The 27443-nt window shown below is 41.0% G+C and overlaps 1 protein-coding gene across 5 annotated transcripts in view; it reads left to right on the top strand.

The window, feature by feature from the left end:
- Positions 1 to 27443, top strand: part of LOC131076214 (uncharacterized) — a 139978-nt gene that overhangs the window by 102872 nt on the left and 9663 nt on the right. The window contains exon 10 of one of the 5 annotated variants that reach the window (XM_058013288.2): positions 3935 to 4123. The exons of the other annotated variants lie outside the window; for them this stretch is intronic. Within the exon in view, the coding sequence (XP_057869271.1) occupies positions 3935 to 4108 (174 nt within the window). The 3' untranslated portion in view covers positions 4109 to 4123. Of the gene's footprint in view, positions 1 to 3934; positions 4124 to 27443 lie in introns of those variants that run through there. 5 annotated transcript variants of the gene reach the window in all.

Here is a 27443-nt window from a genome sequence, read left to right as displayed (position 1 = left end):
TCATCTCATTGCAAAATGCAAACAGGAACTAGCTTCAGAGTTTGAGATGAAGGATTTAGGTCTACTCCATTATTTCCTTGGATTAGAAGTATGGCAAAAACCAGATGGTATTTATCTAAATCAAGGTAAATATACCATTGACATTCTGAAGAGATTTGGAATGATGAATTGTAAGCCAATGTCATCTCCTATGGAAACAAACCTACATAAACTAAAAGAAGCTATAGCAGATTCCAAATTTGCAGATTCAACATTATACAGACAGATTATTGGATCATTAATGTACCTAGTCAATACCAGACCTGATATATGTTATGCAGTAAATGCACTCAGCCAACACATGGTTGAACCCAAAGAAATACATTTGGTTGCAGTAAAGCATATATTGAGATATCTACAAGGTACCTTGGACTATGGATTGCATTATGAACACACTGCATTGAACCTACATGGATACTCTGATTTAGACTGGGCTGGAAGCGTGATAGACAGGAAGAGCACTTCAGGATGTTGTTTCAGCTTAGGATCAGCTATGGTATCTTGGATCTGCAGAAAACAATCATCCGTAGCTCAGAGCTCCACAGAAGCTGAATATATAGCTGCATCCATGGTAGCTAAGGAAGCCGTATGGTTGAGAAAATTGATAGTACGACTGTTTGGTGAAAGTTTGAAGCCTACTATCATTCGTTGTGACAATCAGAGCTGCATTAAACTTTTAGTGAATCCAGTTTTCCATGATAGATCCAAGCCCATTGAGATCCCATATCACTATGTAAGAGACATGACAGAGAGAAAGGTAATAAGACTGGAATATGTCAATACAGGAGATCAAACAGCTGACATTCTCACCAAACCCCTAGCAAGAGTGAAAACTGATCACTTCAGGAGGTATCTTGGTATGGTTAAAATGTAATTGATGTCTAAAATTATGTAAACTTCTTGGTCATATATTTGAGTATATGAAGTATGTAACCTTTCCCTGTGTTCATTCCTAAAGGATGACGATTCTTTAGTTAATGAACGCTTGTATTTTAACATTGTAAGGTGACGATCTTATAAATGTTTGGAAGATCATATAAATTGAAAATCAGACAATTTGAATATCGGTAATATGATAAGTTATAGTAGACATTATGTAAGCGGATTAATGTTAGTGCACATACTATAACAAGGATATCAAAGTGAGTATATCCTTAGTATCACAGGCTGATACTTAAAACAAGGATATCAAAATGAGTATATCCTTAGTATCATAGGCTGATACTTAAAATTGGATATCAAAGTGAGTATATCCTTAGAATCACAGGATGATTCTTCACACCTAGGTGATGTAATTATCATGAGATTAGTGTTGAGCTAAATTAAGTTTTAGATCTATACTCCTAAGACTAAAAGGGAGTGTTAAAATTAGTCTCAGTCGTAACTCTAAACAAAATCGTAATCTGATTAATAGCACCCAAAAATTCGATTTTATGTTACTTGCGATTTATTGGGATTTAATTAAGTTAGTATTAAACTAACATATTAGTTTGCTAAATGTGATGTTTGGTTTAAAGTAATTCCGCCGGTGTAGAAGGATCGTGGCTCCACACAGGGGTCACGACCCTATGTGGAACCACACGTGGTTCCACATAGGATCGCAACCCCTTGTGGAGGCACGATCCAATGAAGACAAAAGATATATATCCGCCTCCCATTATTGAATAAGTACGATACATGCGGTGCAAGGGAGAATACATATAATTGCTTGGTCTTCGTATCTACAGAGGCAAACTGGTAAGACATAAAAATCAGTTTTATATTTCTTCATATCAAACAATAACAGTATAAATTCATTGTCTCAAAATTCTGATTGTTCTGAAAGTCATCACAGTCTATTTACATTTACAATTGTTGATTTCCAAAAGCTTGTTGTAATATGTAATGTCCCCTTTTCTAGGTGACATGAGATGAGCAGGGGTTGACCTACCATTCGAGTTCCCGTAGGTCAACGATATGGTTAGGGGACTCATTATGAGGGTCATGGAGCTTTGCAGGGGCTTTGTGAGCCGTTTTGGACCTTCAAACGATAGTTCCTATTTTTTAGGGAGGTCTCCTATTTTTTAGAAATAACTAGCAGTTGATTGGATGACCACCCATGGGACCAAGGAGCAGAGAAGGATCCTTTTTGAGTAGTTACAGGTGTTTGGAGAGAGGTTCCTATTTTTTAGGGTGAGTCCCTAGTTTTTAGGAGGAATTGTCAGTTGGCCTGCAGGACTCAGACAATATCAGTGATCACAGTGCTTCAGACGAAATTCAAATCTGAGTCTTAGATTTCATTTTATGAATAAATTAGGAAATATTAAGTTGGATTAAATAAATAATAATAAAGTGAAATAATACAATCACTTTATATTAATAAAGTGACCCCTTGGCACATTTTCCTAGAAGTTATAACTTAAATATATGGTCACTTTTAATGAGGAATTAGACCCTCAATGGGTCAAATCACTTAGGGGAAGTATTTTTTTAATAAAAATAAACATTTTAACATGCTTAATGATGCCAAAAGTCCAACCCTAACCCCAAATTCGAATTAGGGTTTGAGGAATGTTAAAAGAGCATTTGGGAACTCATTTTTGCATTATGTGATTGAAGATTTTTTAGAAGAAAACTATTTTGAAGGTTTGCAACACATTTTGCAGGTGTGTGGATTGGAATTGGGGACGTAGACCTCCATTTCTGAGAGAAAGGACAAAAATGTCATAGTCCCATGTAGACAACAAGCAATGATTAGAAACATTAAACAATACATGTACATAAATATATATATTTTCAATACATAAATTATTTTTACCGCTCAAAATACATTTTATTTTAACTAGTGGGAGTAATGAAAGGACGCATCCCTTCCCAAGCCATCTCTGGAATAGACGCCATGTTTCAAGGGGAATCGCGTGGTTTCAAAGAGGTATAAACCTATACCCCAAGGAAACATGGAAGAGGAGGTGACAAGGAGAGAGGGGCAAGGAGAGCATCCAGCAGGTAACTTCATTACTCAGTAATAATATTTATTTCAGTTTTCATAATTTATGATGCCTAGAAAATCATGAGGACTGCCCTGGGAATGCATTAGTCAGCAGACGATGTGAAAGGGCTAGGTGTTGGTTCTTCCCAGCGATGAAGGACCAGCGCCTTGCAAGCATCCCTCCCCATCGCCAGCAGGCTGGTATGTCCCCAGGCCAATCCGCTTAAATGTCGAAATGATGAAGTATGTCTTTGTGCAAGTTGTATTAAATTTGCTTTCATTCCTCATATAACAGTAATGAATCTAATTTAACTAGTGGCCTAGATCAATTGCTAAATCGGTTCCATGCCTAAAAAATGTCTTGTGAAATGAACTAAGCACATTTGTAATGTACAAAACGGTAAAATGAACTTAATCTTCACGCCAGATAGTTAACTTGCAATATCAGGTTTAGTATGCTGCATTAAAATACACTTTAGTGACAGATAGAAGAATAAAAATAATTCATTCATTCTCAGACACAACTAATAAGTAAAGAAAAGGAATGCTAATTAATGATAGTCATGTTTCTGCAACTAGGCACAAATATAATGAATTAATCCCTACAAATTTATATATAATGGATAAATGTTAACCAAGTAATATAGTCATGAATCTATGTTTTCTGTATGCATTTGTTATCTTCCTGATATCCTCTGTTTGTTAGTACACTCAAGATAAATGAGTGCAAGCCAGGGGTATGCTGGGCCCATCCTCAGGTGGCCCTATTAGCCCTAAGAGACGGGATGGGTCTGGATGGGTAGCCCAGCCAACCTGGAAAATTCTCAAAATCTAGAATGGGTCGTGTATGTATTTTGTGCTGCAATAATTATGCCACTGATCTAATATTACTGCTGACATATAAAATAAAATATCTAAATGTTGCAGGAAATCGTAATTTCCTTTTGTGGCCCTAAATCCAACCTTCTGTGGATAGATCAGGCCCTAATTATCAGGAAGGCGAGGCAGGTACAACAAAGGTTCATCACAGAAAACCCTTTCATATTTTGTCAATTTGGAGTGTTGGGAATGCTTATATCTGACCAACAAGGGTATTATTGAGAGGAATTTTGACACTTACAGTAGCAAATAATCATGAGAATCAGATCTGAGCAGTTAGAGGGCAAATTTTGGTGAATTATTGCAGTTTGTGGCCAGCCATACCTCTCCCAGCCTAGCTGTGCACTGTAGCTTGCCTGGGAATTCACAAAAAATAAATTGAATGGTTTTACTTGGAATTTTCTATACAAATCTCATTGTCAGCAGTAGGAATAAAGATTGGAATCATTCTTTCAGGCTTATGAAGTCACTGGAGAGAGATAGGAGCAAATCAGTGTGGAAAATTGTCTATTTTCAGTGAAGTCTCCTGTGGGTTTGAAGGAAACAGCAACAGTTTGGTCTATTTATGTTAGATTTGTTTTTGATAATTATTTTCTAGAGGAAATAAACTCATTGGAGCAGTTAGGACTTATTGGTAGCTTCTGTAGCAGCGCCTGGACTCATTTATGCTAATAAAGTAGCCCTCTAGGCAAGGCTTTGGACCTCTGGTAGGCCAATTTTGGCATGTCTATCGTGAATTCCATTGTTTATTGGCTTTTGATAATTGCTGTTACAAAAATCACTCAATGTGAAATTTTATTTCAGTCATTAGTTAATGTTTATTGTTGTCTTTCAATTGCATTATTTAAATTCCAAGGCATACATACTTTGCAAAAACACAAAAAAAGCAAAAAAACCATAAAACAAGCAAACAAAACCAATTTCCTTTTCCGCTGGCCAAAGAATTTTAAAAATCAGAAAACTAAGTCAGATTGCTACATTCCGTAGTCGACATCTTTCATAATAGTTCCTCATATCACAAAAAGGAGATTAGTTATGCTGTTTATAGAAGGATTGACAGACAATCTGAAGGGCTTGGTTAAAGCCTTTGAGCCTTCATCTCTGCAAGAGGCTATTAAGAGAGATCTAGTTCTTGAATCCACTCTTCCCTAGCAAAAGTTTTAGAAGAAGTGTTTCCCATCTAAAAGGCCATTTCATAAAACTTATCACCAGCCAAAGAGTTTACCACCAAAATTGGATGAAGAAGCCAAAAACGAACTAAGGAGGAAGAAATTGTGTTTTACATGCAAGGAGCCTTGGGTTCTTGGTTGTAGGTGCCTTGGTAAAGGTCAAATTCATTAATAGAAGTGGTTTTTGATGATGAATCAGAATCAGAAAATTTAGAACAGCGACTCGATCAAAAGGACAATGAAGAAGAAAATGAACCAGAGTAGCCCAATGAAGAGAAGACTATTGAGGGAAGAACTAGAATAGTCAAATGAAGTGAAGACTATTGAGGGAACCTTTGCCCTACTTTTGGGTATATGAAAGTAAGACCTTTTAGTATCTGTGGAGTGCTATGTGGATGATTGACTTCATGATTGGCCTTAGCATGTGAAAGGTATACAATTGGGCAATACTTTTGTCATACAAGATTAGAGAATTCCTATCCCTAAAACACAAGGTCTTCTAGATGACCCAACATGCCATTGCCTTGTTCGTGGATGCTCTCTACACACGGGTTCTTGCAGATAAATGGTGCAAGTTCGAGCGAGCCTCTTAGTATGATCCTTCATGGCAGATTGCATTTTGTTGGACTACTTTAGACATTTAGGCACCAACAGGGGAAGAGGTGCAGCCAACAAGGAAGAAAAGGTAGCATAAGGATGTGTCGAGAGAAGGTGAATATAGCACGGAAGATAATCATGAGCCCATTGAATTGTCTTTGTCCACATTTGTCACCATACCTTGGGACACTCCCATGATAGACGATGCTCAGTCCTTGGTTCCATTGGATATTGATATGATAAAGGGTATTGTTATTTGTGGCATTGCCACTTTTGCACTCTAGCCTCATTGTTTGTGGAAGGCACTTTACCAATGGAATCCACTTTGCTTGAGGAGGTTACTTAGGTTAAGGAAGCCACCTTGCCTATGGAGTAGATTAATTGTTGGTTGAAGCTACTTGGGCATTTGGTTAAGGTTCCAACATTCCCTTCACCTGGCTCTCCATAAGTCATGGTAGAAGGAATCAAGTAGTAGAAGATAAATTTGTTGGTGATGGTTGTTGGTGGTACTCAAACATTCCCTACACAAGCAACTTGGTGGAGTGTTGAGCACATATAGGAGGAAGGTGATCCCTCCCACATTAATAGCCACCTATGGCTACTTAGGAGTTACCCATGGCCATTCCAATCAACTCACCTCTTTAGGATTAGGATCTAGTGATTCAAAAGGGATCATAATTGAGATTGCAAAATATGATGAAGAGTATCCCCTGGTCACCATTTAGAGGTACATCTAGGACTTGGAGTCTATTGTAGTTGTGATGTAGGAGGTAGGAGACATCTCTTAGCGGTTCAATAGAGCTCATTCTCCATTGGTGGGGCAAGAAGCCCAACATATACTAGCATTCATTTAGGGGGAGAGAAGCCCCACATATACTAGCATTCATTTAGGGGGAGTGTGACGTTTACTCGCCTCTTCACTTCAAGAGGGTGGCTTGGGGCGGAGACCCCTGAGATGTTGCGAGGTTGGCACTCTACTAGGCCTATTGTTGGAGGGAGAGATGCTTGCGTGATCACATCTTTATTTGGCATAGATACCACTTTCAAAGACTTTTTTAATAGGCTACAATGTCAAACAGTCTCCATTGACCAGCTTACACTTCAAAGAGATGAAGCTCTATAGATGGTGCAGAAAGTGCATGTTGAGATGGATGAGCATACTCAAAAGTTCTAGGAACAACTTGACCAACAAGCACAACTTACAAAAGATGAGTGACCAAAGTGATAGCTATGGAGACAAGGTTGTTAGTGTTGGTGTTGGAAATAAGACACACCCGGACCGACGATGGACTGGTCCAAAAGGGGCCAGTAGCTCAGTGGTAGAGCACTCTTACAACGTATGGAAGGTCCTAGGTTCGAGTCCTAGCTGGTCCATGTCTCAATATGGTATCAGAGCTAGGTCTAGGCTAGGAGCCCCAAGCACACGAGAGGTGTGGCTTAAGGGGGGGTGTTGGTGTTGGAAATAAGCCACACCCGGATCGACTGGTCCAAGAGGGGCTAGTAGCTCAGTGATACAACACTCCAGCAGCGTATGGAAGGTCCTAGGTTCGAGTCCTCGCTGGTCCATGTCTCAACAGTTAGGGATGCAAAAAGAGAGAGCAAACCAAGCATCAATTAGTTGAAGCTACATAGATGGTCAAGGTGGCGAGAGAATGAGAATTGGTAGCAACTCACCATTTGAAGGTCCACACGCAAGAGGTACACAGGCTATGACAACTCGGCTTCTTAATGTCCACTCCCTCATCTTTGGTACATCCAACTATGTGACGTTTTCTCATCCATCTTCTTAGTAGTTTGTCATTTGGGAGACAATTTTCTTTTTTAGGGGTTTGATGTAGTTCGTAAATAAATAAATAAATTGCTTTGTAATTAAAAAGCTAGTTCTTGATAAATTATTGTTAGTTGGTGCTGTGACCTTTTCACACATCGCCCCATTGCAAACGGGGACCCCCTCTTTCCTGCTTTCCGCGCTTTGTTAGTTTAGGGTTTTGGTAGTTGGATGGCAATTTTGAGCTTTCAAGTGCCCAAGTCTCAGTTTTAAAATGATCCTGCTCGTGTGCTAATTAGGGTTTTGAATTTTGAAATTTTGAGGTCAATAGGATCATTAGTTTAAATGCCCAAAATGTTTGTGATCCTAAATTTTGCCAAGTCTAGGGGTTGCAACAAGTTGTAAATTGTGAATATATATGTCTAAGTGTTGCAAATCGGGGTTATTTTTGTGTTAGAGCATCTAGAGACCCTATAGGAGTCAGTTTCTTGCTCCTAGGAGTAAAATTTGGTTGATTTGCACAGTCCCGATGGACCCTTATTTTCTCCCACTCAAAATGATGAAAGTCTTGATGCAGAATGATTAAATTTGACAAGTTTTGACTTTTCCAGTGTGAAAAACACCATTGTCCTGATGGAAAGCGTTTCTCCCCCATGTAAACAAGGCATAAAATCAAGTTGTCCAGATGGGAGACATTTTTCCATTGAGTTTTGAAGGCAAATTGGACTTCATCCTGATGGAGGGTGTTTTTCCACCAAGTTGGAGTGTTGGGGAAAATCCCGATGCATCCGTATTCTCCCTTGCATTGTCCAGACAGATCACGTTTTTCCCCTAGAGGCAAAAAGACTAAGTCAAGTACTGTATTTTGTCTAGATGAGGTTCAAATTTCTACTAGGCTTGAAAATGAGTGTGATGGAGTTGAGTGTGGACAAATTTACATTGTCACGATGAGGTGTGTTTTTCCAATGGATGTATTAATGAACTTTGATGAACTTTGATGTGTTCAGATGAAGATTGAATTCCCCTTGGAGGCATCATTGATGAAGATTGACATGTTTTGATGAGATTTTGGAGTCCAGATGGACCATGTTTTCTCTTCAGAGGAAGATTTGTGGACAAAGTGAACAAATGGATGGATATTTGTTCTCCAAATGGACATCGATTTTCCCCAAGGAAATTTTTTAAGTCTAAATGAGGGTCGATTTTCCCCTCAAGGCCTCAATGTGCAAGCTAAATGGAATTCAATGAAAATTATGTCCAGATGGGGACCGAATTTCCCCAGTTGGCTGGAATTAAATGCAAATGAAAGTTTTGAATGACAAGTGTGCCCAAATTAATTTATTTTTGCTTTGTTACAAACATTTAATGATAAGTGGATTACATTTAATGTCAAATGTGTTATCCCGATGAGGATCGATTTTCCATTAGGCTGTTATAAGGCAAGTTTTTATCCCACATTGCTTGTGTGGTGAAAGGTGAAAATAAGAATAAAAGACCCTCCCAGCATTAAAATATTATTATGTTTACCTTGATGTGGCAGATTGAAGGCTGATTGCGAGGATTGGCAAACATATTGAGGGGCCACATTGCTGATTGGGGCGATTTCTGTGCATGTGGCGCCATTTTTGGGGCAGTGATTTTATTTTTGTGGCTGATTGCGCCACATTGGGGTGCTTCTGTTTGGCGCCATTGTGGTAAGAGGGCGATTTTGCCTAAGGGAATTTTGGCCACCATTATTGCGAGATTGAGGATATTTTGTTTGGACACCATTGCTGGTGCAAGTCTGAAGCACCATTTTCAGAATTGTTCTCAGTCTGAAACTCCATTCCCAGCCACTTGTTTGTGCCCAGGCATGACCATTTCAGAGTTTTCAAAGACAAAAACGCTTAAGTGTGAGGGTACGCCATGGCTGTGACCACTTCCAGCCACTGATATTGATCATTTCCTGAGTGTTTTGAGGCTTTTGGAGGGCATTTTCAGACCTTTGGAAGCCATTTTTCAGACTCTTGGAAGACAGTTTCAGACTTTGTGATCAGAAATTAGACTGTGTTATCACTTTACCATAAAAAATCAGTCACTTTCTGAGTGTATATAGACTTCCAAGTGACATTTTTAGACCTGGGTATACAGTTTTGAGCTCCAAATTCACCATTTTCTGAGTATACCAGGGTGTCTTCAGACTTATGTTCCATGATCAGACCTTAAATAAGTCTGAAAATAAAGTTTTAGAAGGGTTTTATACCCTATTTTGATTCAAAATCACGTTGTTTTCAGAATTTATGTTACTAATTGGTGAAATTTCTGATTTTAGACCTTTAAATTTGACAAAAAAGAAAACAAACTGTTCGAATTATTTTCCATGATACTAACTACGAGCTTCATACAGGTACCATGTCTAAGGCAGGGATAGCGGCAAGAAAGGAACAATTGAAGATCGTACAAGAGGGTTTCTATTTGGAGTCATTGCTATCGTCCTGATGGAAGAGGATCACGGATACGAACATGGAGTACTTGGACATTAAGTAGATGAGACAAAGAATGTTTGGAGTGAAGAATCATCTTCCTTCAACCCTATCAGTTAATATCATGAAGAGTGGAATCTACCAAGCGGCTGGCTTTTCACCATATGTACAATGCAGTGAACTTGTTATCAAGTGTGCGAAGCACTATGATCCAAGAGCCAGAATGATCAAGTCACCTAAGGGGGCAATGCTTGCATACTTAGCCGAAGAATTGATCATGGAAGTGTTTGGAATTCCCAGATGTATGGACATGCAAGAGATGACTACGGATGATGCCTTAGCAGAATTTGTGTAGAGAGCTGATGCATGTATGACAGTTGTGAACAATGAGTGGGTCATCAAGCCGAGGCGTCACCACTCCAGATTGCCCAAGAGACTTCAATGTTCGGACTTCAAAGATGAGTACAATGACTTAGTATTTCTACCCAACTGAGTGATGGGAGCTCCTCAAGGGGCATTGTTCAAAAATTGGATGTATCATTGTATTGCAGAAATATCAAAGGGAACGGTGTTCAACTGGGCGAAGATAATCAGTGATAACCTCGACTTCCAGTTGAGAGGTTTGGAGAAAACATGGACATTCAGTATGACCTCCTACCTTGTGGTACACACTAGCTAGATTTGTTGTGTACAAAGGACTGATATACAAGGGCAAAGTCGGGAATGGACCAGGACAATATAGAGTTTATGAGTGCTATCCACAACTCCATATGCACAAGATTGAACATTACAAGAGGGTGGACGGTGCTTTCACCATGTACATCACAAGACTATTGCAAAGCAGGATCCACAAACAGTTGTCCAAGGAGGCGATGAAGCTTATTGAGAAGTATGGATCATGGTATATATAGTTTCCTACCTTCACATACCTATGGATTCAAGGATTTCGATCCAAACCATACAAGCTTCCTAGGTATCCGACAGATAAGATGATTATACTTGAGGTAGTGAGACAACTTTTGTAGTATGCTTTCCTCCAAAAGGAAAAGCATAGAACATGAATAACTCTCCCACTTGCACTTGGGATGACATTGGAGGTATGGCACATTGCGGCCGCAACAAATTCAGTTATTGAAGAACTTGAATTCTATCGCCTTGGAACCTATAAGAGCAGGGATTGATTTGATCCATTTAAGAATATTGTGAAGATCAAAGGAGGATGATTCAAGCATAGAATCGACATCGAGGACTATTGGGCTAAACTCATGGATGAGCACGCAGTTAGCAAAAGGATGTGGTCTTGTATGTTAATGGGTTTCATGAGGAAGTGCAATCTTTTCTCCAATCTAGATCAAGTTCAGGATGATGGTGACCATGCCCACCTGCAGTATGTAAATGAAAAGGATAGGCCCTTCTTGTCACCCAATTTGATGCAACTTGAGCTGGTGTATTTGAATGTTTTGATGAGAGAAGTAAATGATTACTCCAAGGAGTGGGTTGACATGTATGTCAATTGAATGAGAAAGTTGAATGTCACCTTTACCTATGAGAATATGAAAGATGAGGAGCCATATCTCAATGATGACGAGAACAATCAGTGATATAAGGACGCATGATGATGAGGAGAGTCAAACTCCCAAAAGAAGGAAAGGTATGTTTGGAGAATCATAAGCGAGAGGCAAGGAGATTGCTAGCTAAGAGTTGAGGCAAAAAAAACATAAGTCTAGTACTCAATCCGCCATGAGTTCCTCATCAATGAGAGAGAATGATATGACGGAGGATGATGAGACAGGGTTTCGATACGGATATCCTGCTAGAAAATAATCAAGAGTAACTTGCTACAACACATGATGATGATGATGAAGAACAGTCGGGATCTCCTACAATCCAATTGGAGGTCACCTTGGGCAACAATGTGGTGGACCTAACTGAAAATAAGGATACAAATGATGATGTGATTTCAGCCTTGAGAGGACTTGATCAAGACATGAGCCTCCAAGATGGGATGGAGATTTCTACTATTCCTGATTGGTTGCTGCAAAGCATAGAGAAGAAGAAAATGATAGAGGCACAACCTATAGAGGACATTGATGATTTCTTAGCCAGGACAGACAAAGGAAAAGAACAAAAGAAGGCTAAGGTGCTCTCTAGGATTGCTAGAGATGATATGGGTGCATGCATTTCACAAATGGCTGTCCTGATGGGTGATGAGACCAAGGATGCAGTCACTTCTATGGATTATTAGATCAACACGATTGACTTGGGGCCAACTGCAAAGAAACGAGAGTTCTAGGAACTTGATGATATGGTCAAGGCAATTAAGGCGTGATTGGATAGTTCATAGGACTATTGAGAAGAAAGATATGCTTGCAAATGAGAACAAGAGACTTAGAGAATACATTGAAGGGATGAACTCCCAAAGCCATTAGGATCCTACTTTTGCCTCACCTATTGCAATTGATTGCGGGTTTCCTTTCAATTATGAGGCAAGAAGAAATACACATTTAGAGGTTGGAAAATGGATTGAAGATGTATTGAAATAGACAGATGATTTCCTAGCTCAGTTTGTCCAGGCATTTGACAAGATGCCAATGTTCATATTTAGGATACAATATCTAGGAGTTTGGGATGATTTCCAACCTGTGCAGGAGAAGACAATTCCTCGTCTCAGAGTGTGATCCAGGAGGGAGTTGTGCATGCAGGTGATGTTTATGATTTCTAGGGATGGTATTGTTCTTTGGCTATGCGGAAGTCTGCTTATGATCATGCAAGATAGGATTGCACAGAGATGGAAGGATTGATCCAAGAGATTCAATCCAAGATCCTTACATCTATTGATGAATTATTGGGAATGGATGTTCATGCTTCCAACTATTTACACTTAGAAGAATTGAAAGAAAAGATGAAGTTTGTTTACTTCAATCAGTTAGAATCTTTGAAGAGGAGTTAGATAGATGATTTGGTTTCTCTTGTGGTTCACATCCACAATTTATAGAAGATTATGCTGAATTGGGAAAGTGTCTTTGATGCTTGCTCAGATGCCTTGGATATGATTGATGCACAATAGGAAGCTTTACCTAGCGTCACCATGGAGGAGCTTAACTTAGTCTTAGCCAAATTCAAGGAGTATGCAGCTAGAGAGAGGGATGTAGGACGAAATCTTCTAGAACATTTCTTGCTTGATGACTAGGTGCCATCCTAGTGGACCTCTTCTTTTTTGTTGCAAACCCTGATTATTGTTATTTTAGGGTAGTGTTGGCAAGATCCTAGCCCTTGATTCTAAATGAATCTTGGCCATTCATTTCATTTGAGACTATATACACCCATTTGCCTCTAATTTGTAAGAGAGATTTTTGAGAATTGTCGTCTACATGTTGGAAATTTGAATATAAATCATTGAAGTGTGGTGGTTTTGTTTAAATTTTGTATGCATTTGTGGTTCTCATTGCCTCCAAAATTTAGATTAGAGTTTATTTCAAGTATTTTAGATTGGATGAAAGAAGTGTTGAATGCATTTGAATGAGATTCGTATAATCCATAGCACTACCTTCTTGCTGATTGTAGGTTTGCCTTGTGTGGTCAACTGTAAATTAAATTGAACTTAACTTCAATTATTGCACATCCATTGGTATGCATTGCCTTGATGGTATTGATGTTGATGTTGATAATCTGAACATCTATAACATTACCTTAGATGATTGTACTAAGCATGTGTTGAATTGTTCTTTGATGGTGAAACCTCACTTAGTTGAATTTCATTGAATTGTTCACTACGTCTTGCATTCTAGGTTTTAGATTAGAACTCCTAAACCCTTATTCCTTTTGCAAAATCTTTTGAAACCATTGGCAAACCATACCCATTCATGAATAAGCTTGATATTGTTAAGTACATTTACGTAAGTCCCCAAGTGAAAACAGCGAATCACATTAGCCATTGAGTTATCCATGTGCCAAGAACTGACCGTAGAAACCTTGGAATCGTCTTAGTTGATCAGATATTTAGCATTTGAGGTGATTTTGTTCAAGAGAGGGTAAAATACTTTGGTATTTTATTTTGTGTTCGATTGTGCCTAAAACACACATCAATAGCTGGTAGTTATTGACGGTTGGCATTCTCAACCATCATCAGCTATTCTATATATTTCTCATTGTACACATAGTTGGGGACCGCATGCATGAACTCTTGTATCTATTGCATATCTCATGAATGAATGAATGGAATGACATATCTTTCTATAAACATTGTTGTGAATGATTAACTATATTTTGCTATTGTTATTTTGTTATTCCATTTACTTGTTACTTATTTAAGTAGAATTACTGAGTAAATTGTTGTGGGTTTTCTCTATAAAACCTTCAAAATTGATTTTCTAATTTTTTCACTTTCAAGTAGCAAGCAAACAAATTTTCAGACTTTCTTAGGCAATTGCAAACATGGAACTAGGCATTTTGTGACTATTAAATTAGATGTATTGTAGTTTTTTTATTGCTTTTTGTTTTTCCAATTTATTGGAGGTTTCTAGGGTTAGGTAAGTTTTTTTTTGGAAAACCTAAAGTTTTTCCCCTAGAAGCATTAAATTTGACTAAGTGTCAGGATGGTATGGATGGAATTGCGGATGACATTCCACGCCTTGGTCAATTTTCCACCAGGTCTTTTGTGACGAGTTTTGAGGATTTTTGTGCAGACTCTCAGTCCAGACTCAAGGTGATCTTTTGCTGAGAGCATTTTTAATGATTTTATGTCCGGATTTTCATCCAGACTGAGGTCGATTTTCCACCAAGGGGTAGTTTGAATGAATGAAGTGATTTTTAAGTCCGGATTTTCATCTAGACTGAGGTCGATTTTCTCCTAGCCCCATTTTGTGTGCATTTTGATGGATTTTGTTGGGAAATTTTGGTCCATACTTAGATCGATTTTCCCTTATGGGGAATATTTTGACGTTTTAAATGATTTTGATGGGATTTTTTTTAATCCCTACTTGGATCGATTTTCCCAAATGGCTCAGATTTTGATTTAAATTGCAATATTTTAATAAAGTGAGCTTTGTTTTAATTGTTTTTTAATAAATCAACGATTATTTAATAAATTTAAAAAACAATTAAATGATTTGCAATAAGCATTTAATGTTTTAACCTTCTAGAAGCAAATCGGTTTCACCAAAGCAAGTATAAGAACCGGTGTTTTATCCCACATTGCTTGTGTGGTGAGATTTGATGATGAAAGTGAGTTCAAATAGAGAGAAGTCCAGCATTATTTTATTGCTAAGTTTGCCAGGTGTCTTCATGCAAGGGCGATTTTCTCTCTTATTGGCGATTTTTTTTGATGAAGTGTTTTGGAGTGGTTGATTGAAGACTTCCATTTATTCCTCCATTTTTCCAGCTTCGTGATTCACTCCATTGTTTTCAGGTTTTTCGATTTTTGGGAGTTAGCGTTTTTTCCTAATTGGCAACTTTGATTATTTTAGAGGACTCCTACCTCTAAGTTGGCGATTTTTTTTGGGGCTGCCATTTTTGCATTGCTGTTATCAGACTGGTTTGCTGTGATTGAAGACCCTTCATGCCACGTTTTTTGGTCAAAGTTCGCTATTTTTGGAGAAATCTATGATTTTGGTGAAGGGGCGGTTTTTCATGTTTGGAGTTTCTTCCTCCAACTTTGGTGATTTTTCTTGATGCCACCATCCTTACTTGCTGTTCTCAAACCATTATTGACAGATTTTATGCAGATTGAAGACATTTTCCAGATTTGAATGTGATGCCATAGTTGGGAAAATTCAATTTTTATTTGGCAAGTGTTTTGGGGGCATATTTTGATGAAATCCATGCATGCTTGATACTCCCATTGCTCCTTACTTGCTGTCATTCCTCAGATCTGAACTTTGATGCCATTGTTGCAGCAGGGGTGACCTCCATTGATTGGCCGTCCATCTATTTTCAGACTTAAGCTTTCATTGCCAGCCAACTCTAAACTTAACGATTTGCCTTTGGGGGAGTTTTCAAGTCATTTTCAGTCAATCACTTGACTATTTGAGGGCTGCTACAGGTCTGCAACTTCACTATGGCTGCTTGTCCTCAGATAATTTACCTTTTACCAGCCATAGCATTTTTCCCGGATTTGATTTGCTTTCATTATCTAAGTTATTTTCCATCAAATTTATGCACATTTAGGTGATTGCAACTTGTTTTGAAAGGTCAATTTGTATTGTTGCAGGTTGTCTTCAGACTCTGTTGACCTCCATTGTTGACTTTGGAAGGTGTCCTTAGACATAATTTTGTGTGAAAACACAATCTTTCACGCCTTTCCTTAGTCACTCTTGATCTGGTATACTCCTTTGCACTATAATTTGCACAAAATTTCTAAGTATAAGGAGGTGTTGATTTCATGAGGGTTTCGTACCCTAATCTTGTCACATTTTGTATTTAAATTGTTAAAATCTACCTAGAGTGTGAACTATTTTCTTGATTTCCATTCCCTAATTGATCTAAATCATCAAGAAGTCAGGAATTTTATTAAGAATATTGTATTTTTTCCTAAGTTCTAACTTCAAGCTTCGTATAGGTGCGATGCCGAAGTCTGGATTTAAGGAAAGAAGAGAACAACAAAGAATTGTGGAGGCTGGATTTTATCCAAAATCCAAGATGTCATCCGGATGGAAGGAGATTACGGATACAAACATGCATTTTTTGAGCTTGAACCTAATGCGATAGCGAATGTTCAGAGTTGGAAATCAAATTCCTTCCCCAACATATGTAAACATTATGAAGAGTGGTATTTTTCAAGCTACTGGATTCCCACAATCCATAGTGCAGTGAGCTTATCCTGAAGTGTGCACATGATGTTATGATCTTCGCTCGTGAATGATCAAAACTCTTAAGGGCGTTGTCATTGCCTACCTTGCTGAGGATGCAATTGTTGAGGTGTTTGGAATTCCACGTGGAGCAGACATGAAGAATGTAACTAAGGATGAATATGAAGATCGATACATGAAGAAGATGGATGCGTGTAAAAATGTCGTAAACAAAGAGTGGATGATCGAGCCTAGGCTTCATCATTTCAAGGCTCCCAAGACACTCATGTGCACAAACTTCAAAGAGGAATATAGTGACTTAGTATTCCTGCTTAACCGAGTGATGGGGATGCCGTAGGGTGCTATATACGATGGATGGATGTTCTATTTCATCTAGGATTGTCTTAGAGGGATGTTGATAAATTGGTCTAGAATCATAAGTGACAATCAAGACTTTCAGTTGAGGAATGTAGAGTGGTCCAAGTCATTCGTCATGACTTCCTACTTGGTATACCTGCTTGCACGATCTGCTACATACAAAGGATTGATATGCAGAGGTGAAGTTGGGAATGGGCAAGGACAATTCAAGAGTTATGAGTGCTATCCCCAGCTGAGCATGTATAGAAGTGAAGATTATAAGAGAGTGAATGATGTATTCACAATGTACATCACGCAGATGTTGCAAGGCGGAATCCACAGGAGGTTGTCCAAGGAGGCAACAAAGCTAATAGAGAAATATGGATTGTGGTATATACAGTTTCCCACTTTCACGTACCTTAGGATTGATGGGTTTCAATCTAAACCCTACAGGCTTCCTAGGTATCCTTCCGACAGAATGATCTTGTTGGAAGTGGTGAGATAACTTCTAGAGTTTGTATCTATTCAAAAACAGAAGTATAGGACATGCATGACATTCCCTATTTCAGTTGGGAAGATGTTGGAGGTTTGCCAGTCTGCCTTAGCTGCTAGCACTGCGAGTGAGGAGCTTGCATTATATCAATTGGCAACCTTCAAGAAAAGAGAAAGATTTGATCAAGATAAGAAAGTTGGGAGGATCAGGGGGGAGAAGTTCATCCACAAGACAAACATAGAGGATTATTGGGCCAACCTGATGGACGAGCAGATGGTGAAGAGACAAATGTGGTCTAGAATGTCAGTGGATTTCATGAGGAAGTGTGGACTTTTCCTCATTTCTGATCAAGTGTTAGATGATAGAGATCATACGCATCCACAGTACGAAAATGAAATGAAGAAGGCAATCTTATTGCCTAATTGGTCAGAATCAGAAGAGATATATTTAAAGATATTAATGAGAGAGGTCTTGAGTTTCTCCCGTGCATGGGTGGATATTCAGATGAATAAGTTAGATGACATGGGCGTTTCCTTCACTTATGAAAAGATGAAGTCGGAAGAATCTACTTCCAAAGATGATCAGAGGACTTCAGTGATGTCAGGATTCATGCAGATGAAGAGAGTCAAGCTCCCAAGAGAAGGAAAAACACGCCAAGAGGAGTCAAGGCCAGAGGGAAGAAGATTGAGGAGGTCAAGAAGAAGAAACAAAAGACTATCATTCCTTCACCCCCTCTCAGTGTCTCATCAATTAAGGAAGTTGAAATAACAAAACAGAATAAGGAGACCCAACAATGTTCCAACACAGTGATACTACCAGAGAATTTTAAGGATTTACATGCCACAACGACATCTGCTCCACCAAATGAGAATGATGATCAGTCGGGATCCTCTATTGTCCTTTTGGAAGTAAGTTTGGGAAATGAGATATATGATTTGACCAGGAATAATCTTGATGATGATGATCATGTTATCTCGGCATTGAGAGGACTTGATCGAGATATGTGTCTCGATGATGGTATGGAGATATCCGCTATTCCTGGTTGGCTGATGAAAAGTATGAAAAAGAGTAAGAAGATGATAGAGGTACAGCCTATTGATAACATTGATGACTACCTAGCTAGGAGCAATAAGGAGAAAGAACCCAAGAGAGCTGAGATTTTGTCGCACATAGCTAGAGATGAGACAAGAATGCGGATTGCGTAGGTGGTTTTTCTTATTGGAGGTGTGACGGTAGACATTGCTACTCCTATGGATTTCCAGATTACTTCAGTTGCCCTCGACCGTACTACAAGAGCAAGAATTTTAGGAGGTTGGTGATAACCTTAGGGCGATCAACGCAAAATTAGATAGAGAAATTGAAGAGAAGGAGAAGTACAGAGAGGAGAATATCAGACTTAGAGAGTATATTGCGCGGATAAGGCGTGAGAATCCCACCCTTATTTCCCCTATTGCAGTTGATCATGGACTACATTCACACTATGAGGTAGCAAGAAATACGCTCTCGGAGGTGGAGAAGTGGATTGAAAGTGCAAGAAAACAGGCGGATGATTTCCTTACTCAGTTTGTCTAGGCATATGATAGGACAACAGGGCAAATGTTTAGAATCCAGTATTTGGAGGGAGTTTGGGAAGAGTTTTGGCCTATCCAGGAGAAGACTATTCCACGCCTCAGAGCTTTGAAGAAGATTCCCAAGTCCACGTTGATCAATGAGAGCATTGTGCATAGTGGAGACAGGTACGATTTCCATGGCTGGTATTGTTCATTGGCCATGAATAAATCAACTTATGAGAACGCCCAGTTGAGTAGTACAGAGATGGAAGGATTTATTCAAGACATTCAGATGAAGATCCTTGCCTCAATTGAGGAATTATTGGGTGTTGATGTTAGTGATGCTAGTGGTTTACACTTAGCTGAATTAAGAGACAAGATGAAACTTATGTATTTTTGTCAGTTGGACTCTTCGAAGATTTGGTCTCTTTATTGATTCATGTTCATAGTTTGTAGGAGAACACTTTGGACGCTTGATCGGATTCATTGGACGTGATTGATTTGCAACAAGATACCTTACCTAGCATTTCCATGGAAGAGTTAGATTCTGTATTGGCTAGATTCTTGGAGTATGCTAGGAGAGAGAGAGATGCAGGGAGGAATCTTCTAGAAGATTCCCTATTTGATGACTAGGTATCTTTTTATTGGGCCATATGTTGGTGGCACCATTTTTAATGTAAACCCTAATTAGGGCAATTCTAGGGGTTTGTTGGCATGATCTTGGCCATCTGTTTTTGTATGAGACTCTATATATACCTCTTTGTCTCTCATTTGTAAAAGAGAGTTTTTGTAGAATTGTTGGTATATGCTGCAGCTATTTGAATCTAAATCATTGTTTAGTTGTTGGTGATTTTGCTCTTCAAATTGTTGTCGAGAATAATCATTATGTTATGTTGTCATATTATGTTTATGTTCTCGTCGGTAACAATGAGTTACAATAGTCAGTTAGTTAGTCGTCTCGAAGGGTAGTTGGATGCGACGGTTGGTCGCACCCCTTCGAGTATTATATATTGTGTACCTTTCCTTTCTAGTATCATCATGATAGTCGTATCTGGGTTTAATGTTATAAGCACTTGATGTACATGGACTATTGAATTAATACAGAAACTAGCTCTTAAATATATTTCCGTTATGTTTTGTGCATTTGCTTCCTGCGTTTAATCGTTTATCGTATGTGCCAATTTGAAGGAGACAAACCTTGGGGGGACGAGTGACCCCAAGATCATCCTTGTCGGAGATGATTGGAATCCAGTGCTGAAGGCCGCAACCTTCAAAATTTTCCTTGAATACAAGGATGTTCTTGCATGGACGTACAAGGACCTGAAGGGCGTGCCCCCAGAGCTATAACATTGGTACCGGGAGCCCAACCAGTAAGGAAGCGGCCTTACCGTATGAACAAAAATCATGTTGCACGGGTGAATTACGAAATTGAGCGGATGTTGGAAGCGGGCATAATCTTCAAAGTGCAGACAAGCGAATGGGTATCTCCCATTGTGATTTCCCTCAAGAAAGAGGCCAATCAAATCTGGATCTGTGTAGACTTCCGGTGTCTGAACGCTGCCACTATTAAAGACTCGTTTCCCATACCCTTCACCGACAACATCCTCGAAGAAGTGGCTGGGCATGAAATCTATTCTTTCATGGATGGGTTCTCTGGGTACAACCAGATATCCATCGTCGAGGAGGATAAGTTGAAAACGACCTTTGTGGTGGAGGACGGTGTGTATGCATACAACCGAATGCCCTTCGGTCTATGTAATGCACCCGCGACCTTTCAGCGCATCATCTTGCACATCTTCGACAAGATGTCTGTGGGGAACTTCAAAGCCTTCCTGGACGATTGGTCTATTTACAGCGGATAGGACATCCACCTAAAAGCCCTCCAGGATTGCCTGGAGAGATGTCGAAGGGCACGGTTGGCCCTTAATCCGAAGAAATGTAGATTCATGGTACCACAGGGAAGATTGCTTGGGCACATTGTGTGTAAAGAAGGATTGAAAACGGACCCTGACAAGATTCGGGTCATAGTAGAAATGGAACCTCCTACGGACGTCACCGGGGTAAAGTCCTTCCTTGGTCATATAGGGTACTACGGAAGGTTCATCAAGAACTTCGCTGAGGTGTCCCACCCGTTGGATAGTTTGACACGGAAAGGGGAGCCATACATTTGGACAAAGCCATAGAGTAATGCATTTGAAGAGCTGAAGACGAGATTGATGGGAGCACCCATATTGGCATACCCGAACTGGGATAAGGAATTCCATGTTCACGTGGATGCCTCAAATTATGCCATCGAGGATACATTAGCCCAGGTAGGAGGACACGGGTTGGACCATCCCGTTTATTTTGCGAGCAAGTTGCTCTTGAAGGCTAAAAAGAACTATAGTACCACAGAATGCGAAGCCCTCGGCATGGTCTATGTCGTACAGAAATTCCGTCATTACCTACTCGCCACACCATTCACATTTTACGTAGACCACCAGGCACTCATGTACTTGGTAAACAAGCCTATTATCCAAGGGAGGATAAGTCGTTGGCTATTGCTACTACAGGAGTTCACATTTACAATTGTGGTAAGACCGAGGCGAAGCCATGTCATTGCCGATCAGCTGTCCCGGATTAAGTCGGGGGAACCCCCAGAGGGAGTAAATGATGATTTCCTGGATGCGCACTTGTTCCAAATAGCTGTACTCCCTTTGTGGTACAGTAAGATTGGAGAGTACCTGTCGACGTCCCGATTTCTAGGGGATATGCCCCTAGGGGAGCGAAGAAAGCTAGTACTAAGGAGCAAGACCTTTTCATTGATCAATGGCTTACTCTACAAAATGGGGCCAGACCAGGTACTAAGGTGTTGTGTCATGGAGGAAGAAGTCCCCAGTGTATTAAGGGAGGCACACGAAGGACCTGCAGGCGGACATATGGGCCCAGACACTACGGCCTGCAAGGTGCTTTTGGCAGGACTGTGGTGGCCAACCGTACATCATGACGCTAGGGAGTGGGTCGTGGGGTGCGACACTTGCCAATGGGTAGGCAAACCTTTGAAGCGGGACTTCATGCCCCTCAACCCTTCGCATGCACAGGAACTCTTCGAACGATGGGGACTCGACTTTGTAGGGCCTCTTAAAGCTAGCCGCACACGACGGTGTCGTTACATTGTGGTCGCAATAGAATACTTGACTAAGTGGGTGGAGGTGAGGGCTCTTCCGGATAACTCCACAGTAAGCACGGCTAAATTTATCTATGAACAAATCATTATGTGATACGGCATACCTATTCATTTGACCAGTGACCGAGGGGGCCACTTTGTGAACCATGTCATAAGGTTGTTGACCACAGAGTTTAAGATTTTCCACTGATTATCGAGCCCGTACTACCCACGTGCAAATGGGCAGGGCGAGGCCATGAATAAAATATTGGTGTCGGTAATCTACAAGTCCTGCGGAGTAGAAAAGGAAGACTGGGAAGAGAAGTTACCCTTCGTATTATGGGCCTATAGAACGACTTACAAGGTGACCACTGGGCAAACTCCATTTCAACTGATGTATGGTCAGGAAGTTGTGGTGCCTATCGAATTTATGGTACCGAGCCTCCGAATAGCAATTGAAAATAGATTCAGAGACATAGAAAGCTTGCGGAAGAGGCTTTACAATTTGAACAAACTGGACGAGTGTCGAATGGTGGCGTAGTGGGCCACAGAGACTGCACAAGCCAGAAGAAAAGTATGGCACAAGCATTTTAAATGGGTAAAATTCACCTTGGGACAGCTGGTTTTGAAATACAACGGGAAAAACAAGATCAAACCAGGGAAGTTTAAGGTGAGATGGCTAGGACCCTTCCGAATTCGCGAAATCGGGGCCAACGGGGCCATCCGGTTGACAGCGTTGGATGGAAAATAGGTGCCTGAGGCTGTGAACGGCTCCAAATTGAAACCGTACCGCGAACGACAGCTGCACTAGCAGCCTCAGGGACAAAAATAATTGAAAAAATAAAATAAAAATTATATATATTTCAAAAAAAATTAAAAAAAGAGGCCACGGTGGGAACACCGACGGTGGAAACCACCGCATAAAGGCACTGCATAAATACGCAGCCGCACAAACAAGCGCACATAGCGCACACGCAACACAAACATCGTCACCCAACAGCAGCACACAAAGCCACGCATAGCCGTAGACCCTCGATAAAAAAAAAAAGAAAAAAGAAAAAAAGAAAGGAGACAAACTACGCGCAACCATTGCCGCAGAGAAGGGGAAGTGGTGTAACGGTTTTACGGGTAGCCATATCTCAGCTGGCTGATTAAGGAGGCAACCTACAGGGAATGCATTCAGCAGGCAAACGACATTGGCGAGCAAAGTTGCAGACAGACATGGACAAGACCACGAGGGTTTTACCATCGAGAGTTCGAGTTGCAAGAGGCACCAATACAAGCACCAGCGCCAACAAATAGAGACACAGGCCAAAGATAGCCACCGCCACAACCACGGGAAAGGTTACAGCCGACACGATTGTATTTGAGGGTGTGAATGGAGCCGAGTGCAGCAAGTGGTGGCAGGAGAATGCTGCCGATCACGAAGTGAAAAAGAATTGACAGCGAGTAGGAGTTCATTGGGCTATCCAGATGTCAGTTTTTCCCATAAAGAAATTCAAGGTACCGCTGCGAATGATGGTCAACGTGTTTGACGCCACCTCCAGAACGAGCACGTTTGACTACGACAACCATAGGCTAAGGGTTTCCTTCACAACAACAGATTTTACGAGGGTATTTGGCATACCGGGCCGCAATGGGAAGAAAGTGGAGTTGAAGGCTAAGAAAATGAATAAGGACACGAAGAAACACTGGGTGAAGATGGTCTCCCACAACCTTACACCAGCTAAACTGGCCTCTGTGACTAGCGCCACAAAAAATAGGGGAATGAAGAAGTCATTTGTAGCCGAAGGGTCGTGGCGCTGTATCATGGATGTAGTAAAGAGCCGACTCACCTGGTCCAGTCGAGCATCAGATATCGCCCTACCTCAGATTATTTGGATGAATGGGCTTATGAATGGGGTGCAGTACGACTGGGCTACAATACTTGCAGACAGGATGTGTGAGTTCATGACTCTACACCACCGCACCTTCTACATGCCGCACTATGCCATTGGATTGTTCCTGGAGGCTATGCATTCCCAACTGCCGGAGGACGAAGTGGACATCAAACCGGAAGGTAGTCTGGCACCACGGGAGCCACCCATCTTCTATTGGCGACATATGGATGTAGGGCTCACACCTATGGCAGGACAGAAGAGGTGAAGGCAGGATGTGTCCGAGTCCGACGACTTTGACAGCGGGTGGGAAGAGACCTCGGAAGCCTCGAGTGACTCAGATGGAGATAGTGGGGCAAGCTTAGCCGAGGCCGTACCAGCATCCACACCCCCACCCCAAGTCTTGTTCGCCACACCCATGCTAACCGCCTCAACACAGTTGAGTCCGTCTACGAGTGGCTTTGCGTCCATTTCGGCCTTCGGGGAGCAGCGGTCGTCGGTAGTAATGGGGCTGCCATCAAGGACAGAGGAAGGGAGGACAAAGATAGTTCCGTCAAAAGAAGTAGGTGATTCGAGCCCACAGGGAAAGTGCAGGGGCACGATCAGGTAGTGACAAGAGCAATAGGCGGGGGGATCCTACACCCCCTCGAGGAGGACAGTTGGTTGAGCAGGGAGTTCGAGATGACACCCATGTCGACTAGGCCGGTTACTACTATTTCTCCCTCACGGGATACCCCGATGCGCGGTGACCCTTGAGAGGACTTAGACGCAGAGGTTGTGGACTTAGATAGCGAAGGTTCTCCCAGGGATGTGACACACTCGACGGAGATACAGGGCAGGGAGTTGGAACTGGAGTAGATAGCAGAGGTCCACGTGGACAGCCAACCGGGCAGGGTAGAGAGCCACACAGAGAGCAGGCAGCCAGGCCGGGTAGACGTGGAGGCGTACCTCCAAGATATGATAGGCCGAGGATAGACTTACTTTCACGAACTAGTATAGAGTTATCTGCAGGAGGAGGTCCGTCGAGGGCGGGAGATGATTGCTTCCCTTCAGTCAGTGGGCCTCGACAGCATCGTTCAGGAGTTGGAGCGGCTGCTCAGATTTATGCGAGATGGGTTGTCCGTAGGCATTTGCTGCCTGTTTTGAGAGAGTTGGATGGCCAAAAACTGAGACAACAGAGATGTTGGCCGCATGGGCAGTGAGCATGCCACTAGTGGAGAGTAGAGTGGAGTCCCTCGGGAGGCACAGATTGAGCAAACCTTCAAGGAAGTGTATCACACTCTGTGTCGGACGAAGTCCGTATCTGCAGTACATCTGATTGCGAGGGTGGCCGCGGAGAGAGTGTAATGGACACCCCGGAATGCCCAAAAACCATACCAATTGCTGCTAGGAATTTTATCAAATAGTTTGCATCCAACTCCTTATTTCTCCGTTTAATGTTTTAAATTCCCTTATGGCTCTGGAAATGAAATTTTGGTTTGTTTTACATGGAATTGAAATCACAGAATATGGACAAGAATGAAACTACAATAATATGCAAACTGAAAATTGAACTACTGCTAATAAGATGTTATTTTCAGATTTTTAATAAAATCAAATACATGGCAGATTATCAACTCACTAATTATTCCAGCATTATTGACATAATACTCCAGCAATCATTTTCAATCTTGCTGCTACAGTGACATGAATAGTTCCCGCGTGAATAGTGTTGCAGCAATATTAATTTGTCTTCAACAGGTCCAATATCTTCATAAAATCATCTCCTCAAAATGGCATAAGCATCGGACAAGTAGGGAAGAAGATATGAACAATCATTAAATCTGTTTGTAGCTGGAAATGCACCCAATCTGCCTGATAATGAAGCTGATAGCAATGGATTCCAAAGGCCAAACCCCAAGGGAATGACGTCTAGAATGTCACAAGAGAGGATAGACGTCCTCTAATGCCAAGAACGGATCTGCAACTCACACATACCAATTCTTCTCATATTCAACATATCTAATGAAGCCATAAACGCTTTCTTTTATTCTTTTTCCAAAGTCCACTCAACTCTCATGGGCAATGTGGGATAAAAGATGAGAAATATAAAACATATATTAAAATATTCACTTATGTCTCCCTTGGGTACAGATCCCCATAAAATAAATATTAGAGTAACACTTTAATATTTTACAGTTAAATTAAATGTTACTTTAATAAAACCTCAGGCATTAAAATGTATTAGCAATCGAACTTCGAATAATGCGAGTGATAGCCCGTCGGAAAGCTCTCACCGAGGAGTATCAAATCCAAACACCAAAACTGGCCTCCACTATGTCCTGTTGACTTACTAAAAATAGTAAGTATGCCTGAAACTGAGTAAATCAACTTCGTTTTGGCCCAAACTGGAAATGACTAGGCCAAAACACTCCAGGATCCCCTTAAACCCTTCATTAGCCCTCGGGACCATGTAGAATAAGGCTAATGCACACACACTTGGTCAACTGCTAAAGTGGGGACATTACAGAGAGCTCGAGAGGAGTTGGCCACCCAAGTTGACGTCGTGCAGAGAGACTTGGACCGCCGGGAGGTGGCGTGGGAAGCCGAGAGGGCTCAATTTGCTGCCGAGAAGGCACGGTTAGCTGCAGAGTTAGAGGACGCAAGGGCAGAACAGGCAACCCTGACCACTAGTTTGGTACAGGCATGAGAGACAGTGGATGCTAAGGAGGGAAAACTCCTGGAAGCTGCCCAGATGGTTAAGTCTGCAATTGAGCGTAGGAAGGTGGCTGAGCGGAACCTACAAGTGCGGACACAACAGGTGTATGATCTGCGCGCATGATTGACACCAACATCATCATCAACCCTACCACCTGCTGCTTCAAGGACACCCCCTCCGCCCCCTTCTTTTTCTATACCTTGATTCTGTTTAGTGTATGCACATCATCTCTGTTTTTGTATTAAGTTGTTCGGAGTCAATTTCTTTTCTTGGGGGGATGATGTTGTCGGGAATAATCATTATGTTATGTTGTCATCGGTAATAATGAGTTACGGCAATCAGTTAGTTAGTCGTCTCGAAGGGCAGTTGGACGCGACGGTTGGTTGCACCCCTTCGGGTATTATATAGTGTACCTTTCCTTTCTAGTATCATCATGATAGTCATATCTGGGTTTAATGTTATAAGCACTTGATGTACATGGACTGTTGAATTAATACAGAAACTGGCTCTTAAATATATTTCCGTTATGTTCTGTGCATTTGCTTCTTGCGTTTAATCGTTTACCATATGTGTGTTGTGACGTTTTCACACATCGCCCCATTTAAAATGGGGACCCCCTCTTTTCGCTTTTGTTTTGCTTGTTCTTCTCTTTGCTT

The sequence above is a fragment of the Cryptomeria japonica genome, chromosome 3 (assembly GCF_030272615.1).
Source record: "Cryptomeria japonica chromosome 3, Sugi_1.0, whole genome shotgun sequence".
Classification (NCBI taxonomy): Eukaryota; Viridiplantae; Streptophyta; class Pinopsida; order Cupressales; family Cupressaceae; genus Cryptomeria; species Cryptomeria japonica.
This window is presented reverse-complemented; position numbering and strand designations above follow the sequence as displayed.